This window comes from Lemur catta, chromosome 1 (assembly GCF_020740605.2).
Source record: "Lemur catta isolate mLemCat1 chromosome 1, mLemCat1.pri, whole genome shotgun sequence".
Lineage (NCBI taxonomy): Eukaryota > Metazoa > Chordata > Mammalia > Primates > Lemuridae > Lemur > Lemur catta.
In genome coordinates, this window is record NC_059128.1 from 151,968,528 (window position 1) to 151,981,363 (window position 12,836).

The 12,836-nt window shown below is 36.5% G+C and overlaps 1 protein-coding gene across 10 annotated transcripts in view; it reads right to left on the reverse strand.

The window, feature by feature from the left end:
* RBMS3 (RNA binding motif single stranded interacting protein 3) overlaps positions 1 to 11,244 on the reverse strand; it is a 665,694-nt gene extending 654,450 nt beyond the window's left edge. For 6 of the 10 annotated variants that reach the window (XM_045537631.1, XM_045537615.1, XM_045537582.1 and 3 more), the window contains exons 1-2: positions 11,202 to 11,230; positions 10,569 to 10,774 (exon numbers count right to left, since the gene is read on the reverse strand). In XM_045537631.1, coding sequence (XP_045393587.1) covers positions 10,569 to 10,643 — 75 coding nt within the window. In that variant the 5' untranslated portion in view covers positions 10,644 to 10,774; positions 11,202 to 11,230. Of the gene's footprint in view, positions 1 to 10,568 lie in introns of all 10 variants that reach the window. The other 4 variants (XM_045537635.1, XM_045537591.1, XM_045537574.1 and 1 more) reach the window with 2 other exon arrangements.
* Positions 11,245 to 12,836: the final 1,592 nt, after the last annotated feature.

A 12,836-nucleotide genomic window follows, 5' to 3' on the forward strand; every position in this document is an offset into this window, starting at 1 on the left:
GTGTGTGTGTGTGTGTGTGTGTGTGTGTGTGTGTGTTTTATGTGCATGAGAGACAATTAAAGCTGATCCATTGAATTTGCTGATGAAATTCAGTAGGACCTAGCTAGAGGTCTGGGAAGAAAAATTAGATGAAGAACCAAAACATGGGGTGATTATGAGAGACTTCTCCCTCAAGGATAGGGGGCAGGAGTGTATTTTCAGGTATGAGGATATATATAAAGCTAGAGAGAGAAAAATACTCTTCCCGAACAAGATGGGAGAGGATGGCCATGTCTGCACTTGGGGTCCTGATTTTCTTGTAATACTGGGATAAGAATGAAAATGAAGGAAGCCATCACTCTTGGCTGAGGGCTAGAAAAGCACTATCTTCACAGTGTCCAATAGTTTGTGAGTGTGATGGTGGGTCTGGTTGGGGTGTGCATACCTGTAGAGACATGTGTTCTTTAAAAGGCACATATATTCCCTAGGGCAGAGAAAGACTTCTGGATGCCAGTAGACATTATACTGGGTGAATAACCATGGGAACTGGGGCACAAGAGGAGGTGGTAGTTTTAATACATATAAAAAATCCATGACACTATTTTGAGACAAAAGAATTTAGAAAGATCATGCCACAGAATAAGTATCATGCCACTGATTTGCCTTCTGCCTGTGCCCCTAAGCTGGGGGCCCAGGGAAACACCTGTTGCACTCAAGCTGTGTCTCAAGTAAACACTTTAGCCAATTATGCAACGAAAAATTCTGCGAACCTGGCGCCCAGACCTGGAACTCCCAGTTGCTCTCACTGCCAAAGGTCAATCCAATGTGTCTGCTTTTGAGATATTTTAGCCAAAGAATGTTAATGACATTTTCCAATACACTGTACTGTTCTACCACATGTCCCTCCCCGGAAATTTGGGATTACTAAAATACAGAGATATCTTAAATGCCAAAAGGCCATGTTAAGGACTCACAAAAACACTGGTGAAAAATGTATTGCCTCTAAACTCTAAAAACTGCAAAATCAAAATTAATTAACATTTATTTGCATATCAAAAAACATAACACTCTTTATTCAGTGTTCCACTTAGTCTTCTGATGATCTCTTTGTACCTCAAAAAGATTTGTAGATTCGATTTTTTTTCATTTTACAAGAACCCTCACATATGCACAATGATGGCCCCAAATTCATAGACACACCTAAATTAAATGAACTTCATGAATTTCATTTCAGAGAATTTCAGGAGCAAAATCATAAAAGTTCTTTCAATCTTTTATTGCAAAAGCAGCAAATCTCATGTGGAATGTTAGCACACTTTAATATGTTTATTTGGATGTGCGATGGAGGCCTTAAAAAGTGTCTACAAAATATGTAGGTTTTAAAATGACCCTGAAATTCTCCCATTGTTAAAGGAAGTCATAAAACTTGAAGAAAAATTCTTCCACGTTCATTGATCTATCTATGCTGGCTTATTCTTGCGTTTTTCCAGATTACCAACTAAATTAAACAGAATAAGAACAAATCAGAAAATGAAGCTATTGCTAACATGAAGCCAAATTGTCCTAAACAAGTGAATAATGATGTTTAAAGGCAGTGGTTAAGTTTTTGGAATAAATTGAGAAAAAAAATCAGAATTTTATTCTTTTCAGTATTCCCTGCCTACCTTAGATTAAAAATGCAATATTCTTAGTTCTAGAGGTCTAGTCTGAATTGGTGTACACAGCAATGGATGAGAGGCCATGCTAACGGCCAAAAGCTGAGACCAAGGCTAATCTAGGGCTTGCCACAACCCTCCAAGGGACGAGCACCAAGTCAAAGAAAATAAAATGTGGTTTTCTCATCTTTCAGTAAGAATTAAACATCATAAGCATGCCGTATGTTTATTTGTTGGGGATCCCAAAAACAATCTCTGAGATTTTAAATAAACACAGAGATGAGATGAATTATCTGAAAATGCTGTCACCAAAATTACCCCAAATTTCTTATATACTTCTTCAAATACTTCATCTACTCAAAACTATTTGGTATTTAAAAAATACATGTGCTTGAATTCTAAGTTATTTAGATTCAAGTTATATTTGAGGCACCACCATCCAATTTATGTGATTGATACATTTAAAAAGGAGCAACATGAGAATTTCCAGACATCAACAATAGCTTCAACTATGGCTCACATACATAAGAAAATTTTTAAGATATATTAACCAGTTCCAGAAAACCAGATAGTTAGCATTTTGTTTACTGTTTTCTTTTTTCTTAAATGTCATCAATCAGCAAATGTGACTAAGTTAAATAGCATTATACAAGATTAAAAAACAGTAAGATGTCTCAAAACTCCTCATTAAATTCTGTACATAATCTATATGTAGCTTGAAAATTATCAGTTAAGAATGTGATAACAAAAAGAACATCCGTATAGAGCATATTGAACGTAATATATACCAATTTCTTAACCCTACAATATAATAATAGGAAAGGTAATTTTAAGACAAATTTAAAAATCAGCTCCTAAAATGATTACTATCAATATTTAATACATTGTTACACTTATTTTTCTCCTATTATCTCTTACTCTACACATGACAGGAAAAGGTGCTGTCAGGTTTACCTTGACTGAGTATGTATTCTAGTCTAGTTTTTACATTTATTGTTCATAAAACAAAATTCAGCATTCTACTGACTTTCTTTTTTTCCCCTTGAGAATTTAATGTATTTCCTTTAAGCCTTTTTATATGTGTGTATTTGTATTCCTTATGCTTTTATAATATTGGGAGCATAGTTACCTGCTTTAACCATTTGATGTATTGTAAACTTCCCCCATCATTAAATATGTTTCTACATATGATTTTTAATGGTTTTATGGTAAAGGGTTATGCTCCAGCAAATACAAATGGCTGTTTACACTTTTGGGGAGCTCCTAAACTCTTTTCTGTTTTAAACTGACAGACTCCCCCCCCTCAAAGCTGAGACTGTAATAAAGTAAATAAAAATATGCAGTGAGGCTTCAGAAATGATAACATTGCTGCTTATTTATAGACTGCTCTTCTCTGAACAGCTCAGCAAATTTATACCTTCCCATAGCAGATGCCACTGTAATGTATTGTTGAAGCTGGGGTCATTGTACCTATTTCACAAATGAATAAATGAACACACAGATTAGTATGGGCACAAACAAATTTTCCCAAAGGATTATGTCCTTGTCTCACACTCCAAATACACACATTATTACCACGAGCATAAGAGCAATTTATGCATTAAGTTATATAAAAACAATCTGTGATTTTTAAAGCTTAAATAATAAATCATTTAAAATGGGATATTATATGTCATTTACTTTCATCAATTCGGTTAACAGGGGCTTTTTGAGAAACAATAAGGGTATGGAGGAAGAAAAAGGAAGAAAGATAATGTTCTTATTTATGTCTTTGAGAAGTTATTATTTCCTGCCTACAATACCATATCCTAGAGTAACTACAGTATTTTGTTCCCATGTGTTCAAGGCCACTATTCTGACATTCAGAGATATGTAGGTTTTGCAAATTTGTAGGGTTTGCATCCAGTCAAAATAATATTTCATCTATCAATTGTTATTTCTGTATTTCCATTGAGTCCTATTTTCATTCCTGAAATTAAGGTTGTCAGTATCCTAATGTGGCAATCCTAGTTTCCTTTGTTACCTCAACTGGTTTAGTCAAACACATGTATAACCATTTAGCTCTTTCATCACCTTTAGAAAGGATGTTAAATGAGGAATAGTAAAGCATCACAATATCACTATTAAGTCTTTGGATAAGCCCTAATTTTACTTACTCAAAAGAAAAAACTTTAACCACCATAACAAAGCTGGCAATGATAATGATTAAATGATGCCTGTCATTTTGTCCTACCCGTGGGAACCGCTCTCCACCCACTCCCAAGTGATGGATGTGTTTCTTTTGGTGCACTGGATTTAGATACAGTGAAGGATGCAGACAGTTAAATTTGTCAAATTACTGGAGAGCCAACAAAGCAGCATTTGATCTGCTCTGCAGAAAGCATTAGGGAACCAAAGGAAAACTCATGAATGGCACAAGATCGAGGTCACCTCCCAATACCACTAATACACCAAAGCAGGCTCAGCTATCTCAATGTGAGAGTCACAGATGTGAAACCTGGAAGGAATCTTAGTGAATGAACTTGACCTAGAAACCAATGTATTGACATATAAATCAGAGAATCCCTCCCACCAAAAAACACAAAATCCATGTCTTATATTTTATTATCATGCCCTTAAAATTTGATATCTATTAGAGACTGAAGTTTTGAATCACCAAAACTTGGTTCATATATCTGATTCTGCATGGTATATAGTTCCTGATAAATAAACCTATATGGAAAAAGCAAAAATTTTAAACATGAACAAATTCTCTGCCAAAATCAACTTAAAAGAAAGAAAAATTAGAAACAAAACAAAACCACATTCACTTCACCTCTGTCCACCCTTCTTTTTTTCCTTTTTAAAATTACTTTTTAGTGTCTGAAATCGGAAATCTGAAAACCAATAGCCAACTCTACAGGCATTTTCAAGGCCCTTATTAATAAATTCTATAAATTTGTTAGTATTTATTTTACTTATTATAACAAATCTACAGGACTTATTAGTATTTTAATCCTATAAATTTATTATCTCTAGAAAGCTAAAGATTATAATTTTCATGAAGAAATATCACTTCAAAAATACTGTAGTTAAAACATCCTATAAAAAGCAGAAACTGCTTTACTGTAACATCCTGCTTAAAAAAAAAAAAATGGAAGCAAAAGTTGTATGTCCTTGTGTAACTTTGTGATTTTAACACTGTCAAGAAAAGAGCAATATTTATATGAAATTGAATATCATATTTCCAAACATCTTTAAAAAGAAATATACTGCTGTTTACTTTGCCATCTGTTGAGTTACTGATCCTTATTACCTTCCACTCTTTTCTTTAGGAATAAATGGCCTGAAGATTTTCTCACAATAGTTCCATAAATTAAAGTAGCCAAAAACAAAGAAGAAAAATATTTATAATTTCAATGCAGAAATGAGAATTTCACTTTTGCTTTTCAAATGTGTGCTCTATGAGAGTAATTTAGATCCTTCCATTTGCATTGGTTCCAGACCCACTCCGTACCTATGAGTTTCTTAATTAAATGGCATTATCCACTCCATATTTTAAAAAATCATATTATCTGTTTCCATTTTCAAAAAGCATATTTTTTAAAGAACATCCGAAATAATTCAACATTTTCCCACTATTGCAAAAATAGGAACACATATCCTCAACACACATATTATACCGTATGAATACATTTTTGCTCTTGGTTTCCCTTTAGTTCCATCTGCACTTTTGCTGCGCAACAGCTATAGCATAAAAACGTCTATTCTCACATGCTTTTGATATTACACTATTTAATCACATACAGCTGTGGCTTATGAGACTGTTACAAAACAATTTTAATGTAGTACTCAAAGCCAATTTTGAATAAACATCAACCATTTACTCTGAATAAAAAGTTTGACATTAAAAAAGTTTTCTTCTAAGGGAAAAGACTGGTTTTTTAAGAATTTGGCATAGGCATAATTGTGACCAAGCCCACTCTCTGCCAAAAAGACTGATAATGTCAAAAAGAATTGTGTAAAATCATATTAGTGCAAAAATGAAGCTTGCCAGAATTCCTGAAGCCAGAAAGACCTGGAATGAACTGCCTCCCCCCTTCATTTTGACATCCCTTTTTTCTGCAAATCGCCCCTACCCTCAGCCCTCAAATAGGTTTTATTACTTCATGGAAATAATTTTGTGTTATAATTCTGTTATGTTTTCCAAATTGAGAAAAAGTGAAAGGAAAATATTTTAGGAAGATTCTGTTAAAAGACATATACATGGTGTTTCCCCAAGTTTAGATTTATTCTGGAGAAAGAATGTGAATTTTTAACATTTCTACTCCATTTAAGTAGGCACCAAACTTAGTGTTGTTAAAAGTATGACTACATTACAGAAAAGACTGCAAAAAATGCCTTGGAACTGTGTCCAATCCCACTGAAAATAAGGATTTGGGTTAGTGAAGAAGAAGAAAAAAAAACTAAAAAGAGAGTAGCCTCTCATTTCTATTTTTCTCTTATTTAAAACCAATTACATTTCCATACATTCTAAAATGAGACAAGATTTATCATAGTTTCATGCTATCCTATTACCCCCCTGAAGTGAAAGAAAATATTTGGAGTTGTACCTAAAAATTCTATCCCTGGAAGATTTTTAGAAAACCAGTTTTGTATTTTTCAGGCTTTCAAAGGAAAACAGAACTTGGGAGTTTTCAAGGCTGTTTTAAAACAACTGGCAAGTTACCAACTCTGGCTATCAATGCAAATCTGAGGCAGGAAGTACTAAGGAAATTCTAAACTGATTCCCTCCCTATGCAAGATTTTCTACATTTTCATGTATAAGGAGTTGTTCAGTGGTTGTTTTGTTTTGCTTTTGAAGGGTCTGTACCTTCACATCTTTAAGAATATCCTTTGCCCCACAGGACTCTCTCTTCCTTTGCCTATTACTCACTCCTTGTGTTCTCAAGTGTTTGCTCTTTCTATGGCACAATCAACCGAGCTCCAGCTAGACTTTTAGGGCCGGGCGGCAGTCCAGGCTGCAGATGGTTGAATATTCAGCCTGAAATCAGTGTGTAGTTGATGAATTACTCCTTACACCTGACCCCTTCTCCACACCAGGCACTGAACACAATCTCAGCACCACCAGCCAGAGAAACCCTGTTAGGGTTCCCTAGTTTGAAGCCCTTTCTTCAGGACCTTCTGGGGAGCCAGATGGCCAAAGAAGGGAATGCAGCAAACAGATATAAGAGCAATGTGATTAGAAACTGTGCACTGGATTGGTAGGAACACAGTGGACTAGCAAGGGTGCGGAAAAGGAAGAAAGGAGAAACTTGCTGTGTGTGCTTGGGTGATTTTTTAAGTTTTAGGAAGATGACTAAAGTTTCCCAAATATTATATGTGAGAGAAATATCTATTTCTCAACTGCAAAACATCAATTCATCACATTGTGACCATGTTTTAGTCTTTTTAGCTTTTCTAGTTAATTTGCTTTTTTTTCAAGAAAACCGCCAAAGTACTTCAAGTTCAGAATGAAATTCATCTGGGATCTCATAATCCAACAACTACAGGTTTTTTTTTTTTGAAAGGGTTGTAACAAAACACTGGAAAAATGTTAGGTTACAACTAATCAAACATCATTTTGTATTTTGTCATTAAGCTAAGGAACTATTTTTGAGTCCCCTTTCCCCAAAATTTGTTGATTATTCTGAGTGGCCTTCCAAACAGCAAATTTGCTTTGTAAACAGTTTTTCAACCCAGCCATGTTTCTTATTTAAATATTGTAACATGTCACTAAGATTTCTTCATTAGTCCTGAAGGACAAGCAATGTTCCTTCTCAAAATTGCTTCTTTTGGTATGACAGAAACTGGTCAAAAAGAAAATTATTAAATGACAACTTTTAAGATACGAGGATAGCTGCAAGTCAACCACTGGATTTTCGTCTTATTTAACTTTCATTTACATTTTTCTAATATAAAACATTTTAAATGTGTGGAAAATTATTTAAAGGAATAGAGCATAAATATCTTATTTCTATTATTTTTAAGAAGCAAAGTTGAGAGTTTTGTTCTAATATAATGGGACATAATAGGAGTAGAAAAGGCAAGAAGTGTCACAAGTTCCTCTAAAACTTTAATATGCATTGAGAGAATGGAAAACATTTGCATTTATTTTAAAAATCCCATTTTTATTTTGTTTTGTCATGGGAAAATAGCAGCTGTATCTAACACTACGCATATTTAAGTAGAATGAGAGTTCAACCTCTGCATTTTCTGAAAGATAACAATAATAAACATTTCAATTCTTTAAAACTCCATGAAGATTTTACCCCAAAACTAATGTCAGCAAATAGCTCTTGTGGATTGAGGAGGAATCACCTGAATTTAGAGAACAATTTAAGACATCATCTCACCAGAATATGATTTCTCTCTACTATAGAATTCTATTTTTATCAAATGTAAATATTATTTACGTATCAGCATCATTTTAAATAGCTATGATTTTAAAATTGGATTATAATTACCAGTCAAGCCTCAAACAGTAGATTTTATGAATTCTACCCAGGCTTATCAAATAAATATAAGAAGCATGTACTTTCTTTAAAATTATTATAAATTATACTTTGAGATATAGGTGTAAAGGGGCAAAGAGTGATGTGGAAATAACCCAGTTGTTCTGTTACACTGGGGTATGAGAGTGCTTCATCGTACAGTATTAACTGTGTCAGAAAGTCTCCACATTTTAAAATATAATTGCATATTGACCCTTCATCCCATTCCCTCTGCACCCAAGTTTTGAAACAAGGCATGTTTTCACATCTTCAGCTTCCAGGAATGTTGTTATTGTCTGTCATTTCAGAGCCACCATAACAATATTTGACAACTTCATAGGACTGTCAAAATTTTACACCATAATAATCAATATGAACTACCATGATAGCCAAGGTAACTGATCTTCTATTCCCTCCTACTCTGATCTGATTACTAGAATATCAGCTTAGGACGCCTAATGGATCTAAATTCTTTAAAAATGTTCCAGAAGTTGATGGCGTTGGCTAGCTTGAAAGTAACAAGATCCAGATGCTGCCTGTCCATACAACACAAAACTACATAGAACCCCAAAACATATTTTTTAAAACTATATTTTTCAGACTCTCCTCTTTTCCCTCACCACTCCACTTTCCCTCTTTACTCTCATCACACACACACACACACACACACACACACACACACACACACACACGCACATATACACACGGTTTCTACTAGTGTAGCTCATCCAGCACCCTGTGTCTTTGAGGTGCTGTGTACAGCTTTCATTATTTCCTGCTAGTAATACGTTAAAAGAAATCTCAAGCAGAAAAACAGTTTTTTCATTAATTTCAATCTAAAGTTTCTTGTCTGAATATACACCATAGTAGAAAACAAGGACCAAAAACAAAGCGTGGTTTTTGAAACATTTGGAAAAATTTACCCAAATGAGTAAAAGGGATGGAATGTCTGATATTTCTCATACAACCCTTGAGTTTATTATTTTTTTTTCTTTGGGGGATGAGAAATGACTATAAATTTCCCCTTTTTAACTTGTCCTTGCTTTGCCATTTCCTTGAGAAAAGGCAGGCAGTATTCTCTACCCAGTCCCCCAAAGAGTTAAAACTCAAGGCACTGAAGAGGAGGGCTAGTCTATTTAAGCAGCAGCAGCACAAACTAAATGCTCACAAAGGCAAAAAGCAATGTGAGTCGACCTTGGAGGGGTAAGGTGGATCGGATGGTAGAGCAATTGAAAAAGAAAAAAAACAACAACCTTTAACATAATACTGAAAGTCTGCTGCCCAGTCTGTTTTACAAATAGGCATTGTTTGATGAGATAAATGAGAGATAACTACAGCATGAATTACCAAACCCTAATCATATCAGGAGTCCTGGTGACAGCACAGATCATTCAGGCATGCCTTGTTCACTTTCAGCATATTTATTTATTAAGACGGTGGACTCTGGCTAATGCAATATGAAATAATATCATCCATGCACTTGAGGAGGTAACTCTACCAACACTGTTTCCTTCACATCAAGTCCAATTTAATTGACAAGTTGGAGCAGTGATTTTACACCTGAGAGTCTTTCATGTCTTAACTGCAGGATGAAGTTCAGGGTTGGCACTGCCCACTGCTTACTTACGTGGGCTTGCCTCTGGGCCCCTAACGATCCTCTGAGCACACACACATAAAGCCTAAAGTATTTAACCACTTCAAGTCCAATTATGACCAGTTACATTTCATTTCTTTTCAGGACCAGGCCTCCTGATGGCAGCTGACACAGAAAAATAGAGCTTCTAAAAGTAAGAAAACATCTATCATAAAGCTCTTAATTTAGTCTCTAGCATCCTGATCATCCTCAATATAAAATAAAATATGCAAGGAAAATTAAAAATAAAAATATACCCAAACATACTCTAGGAGCCTTTGGTAGGTGCCCTATACTTTCCCACACCCTTTTTTTTCATTCTAGACACAGCGATTAAAAGTTTGAGTCGCCCCCACCCTGGCCTGTCCCATCCAGTGGGAAAAACCCTTTTAGAGCCACAAACAAAGAACAGCTCACCAGAAAAGCCCCTGAAATTATATTCTTGTGCCTAATAATCACTGTTGTGATCTCGTTTCTAAAAACCCTGCCCATCTGCAAAGGACTTTCGGATATCAGGACCATTTATGCTGCCAAATAACAACAAAGGAACTGAACTCCAGTGAAACTATTATCTCTCCTTAAAGAGAAAGCTACAATTCCGGGTTTGCTGCTTTCTTCTTATTTCTTCCTCTGCCTCATTAACTCCACTGGTATGTTACTAATTTCAAAGAAGCAGGAAAAGGTGACGGGGGTTGGGGGGGTTAAACAATAATTCACACGCCTGTCTGTTTCCCATCCCAAGTGCAGAACGATACCACGCTGATTGCCTGACCGTGGGTCGAGCCATACCTTGGTTTGGAGATAATGAGGATAGTAGTAAGTGTACTGGGGGTACATTTGTGGCTGATCCAGGCGTTTGCCCATGTAGCTGGAATCTTTATCTCCGAGGCAGGGAACTGGATGACAGGGTATAGTGCCCCAGGCCGAGCTTCCTCTTAAACCACTATTCCTGACAGTCCCGATGACTGATGAGGCTTCAGAGACTCCACCACTCGCTAGTTCCAACACAGCAAGAATTTTTTTTAAAAAAGAAAACAAAACAAAACAAAAAGCATACACACCAAAAAAAAAAAAAAAAAAAAAAAAGGGTGGGGAGTGAGATCTGTAGAAAAAACCCCACACGCAGCCTCTCCTTTCCTGGCTTGCCCCAGCTGCCGGGGTCCACTTGGGAAGAGGCAGTTTGTTCTCTAACCAGGCTGTCTGTAGTGATGTCAATTGCCAGCGTTTGTAAAGGGGGGGAAAAAATCAAGTCCTTTTAGCACAACTCCGAATCCTTGCAGATCAGCTTCCTGTCTCCTGTTTGTCTCTTTCCCCACCTTAAAGAAAAAAGAAAAAAAGAGAGAGAGAGAGAAAGAAAGAAGGAAAAGAAAAAAAAAGAAAGAAAGAAAAAGAAGGGAAAAGAAAAAAAAAAAAAAAAAAAACCTTGCACAGCTTAGTTGCTGCTGTCTCCCTCCCAGAGTGACATGGTGTTCGGGGCTTGTCCTGTCCTTTCATTCACTTCCCCTCCTTCCAGCCGGTGGGTGGAACCGAGAGAGCCTCTCCAGGGAGCAGCGTACGCAGTCCAGAAGGCTGCAGTATTTCCTCCAAGAAAAAAAAAAAAAAAAACAGGCTGCTTCAACCCCTGCTGCAAGCAAAGTTCCGATTCCCTCTGCTGGCTATCTCGAATAGCAAAGCGATTTTTGCAGCAACGCTGCTGCCGCTGGAACTGAACCTGAAGAACTCAAATGCGGGTGGTGGATTATTTCTCATCCCTCCCTCCATCTACTCCACACAAGAGCTGTCTTTTTTTCTTTTCGTGCCAAGTTCCAAGATAAGCCACCCTGCTAAACAAAACACAGAAGACCACAGGAGGGAAGAGAGGACGAAAGGAGGAAGAAGAAAGGAAAAATAAAAGAGGCAGAGGAACTAACCTTGCCATTAAAATGGAAAAAAGTGTGTCCCAGATGCTTTCAAAACCTGTTAACACACTAAAGCCAGATGACTGCAAGACCTGCTTGAGAAACTAACCTTTTACTTCCTGGAAGAAGTAGAGGATGCTAACTACTGAAGAAATTTTAGGGTCTACTTCAGGACCATTATTAACAAGCCATACATCATCAGATTGGACTGATCAACTGAATATATCAGAAATAATAACTCTTATCATTACATCCATTTTGTAAAAATCAAAGGAAGTGGCCCCTTAGGTTTATCAGCTCCTTTATAAATAACATCAGTGTTTCTTGCATCGTCTCTCTTTTTATGATTATTTTGATTCATTGATGCTTTAATCGCTGTACTGATACCATCTCAAAAAAAAAAAGAACAAAAATCATAATTACTTGGCAGAGTTTTTCTCCATCAATGATAATATTCTGACATGTCTATCAGCTGCGACATTATAATACAAATTGTTTCAGAGAAAATATATTTCCTTAAAGGGTCCCTTTTCAAGGCGGCCGAGGCTAAAATTAGATGTGCCAGCTGTGTTTTGCTGCGAGTGCTCACGCATGCCCAAAGCGTGGGCAGACCGATATTGAGCTCCTCTCTACTTTGTCAAGTCGGCTCTGTTCTCCAGAGCCCAGAGTCGCCTTTTCAGATAAAAGGTTCTTGGTACAAATCCAGCTTCCTAGGCAAGAAGAACAGAGAATTCGGGCTCAATGCACACATGGTGTCCATCCACGTACAAGCCCCACCGCCCCTGAGGCAACTGCCTTCTGCTGAGGGGAACTGGTTTCTGGAAACTGTGTGAGTGCATGTGTGTTCCTTGGAGAAAGATAAGGATGGTGGGTAAATAGTTTTATGTTTTACTTTTGACAAGAATAACAATCAGAAGGAAGGAAGGAGAAAGGGAGGGGGTAAGAGTTAGGAGCCCTGACAACATGGTAATTAAGAAAATTAAATCAACTCTGCTGATGTCTTAAATGTGTTCTACTGGGCCTCAGTTGTTCCATCTGTACAATGGAGATACTGTCAACTTACCTGGCTACAGGCAGTAAGTTGAATCAGATGCTAAAAATCACATTGATCTAAAAATCCTTCAGTGGTAACACATTGCTCAGACAATAAAGTCCTAAC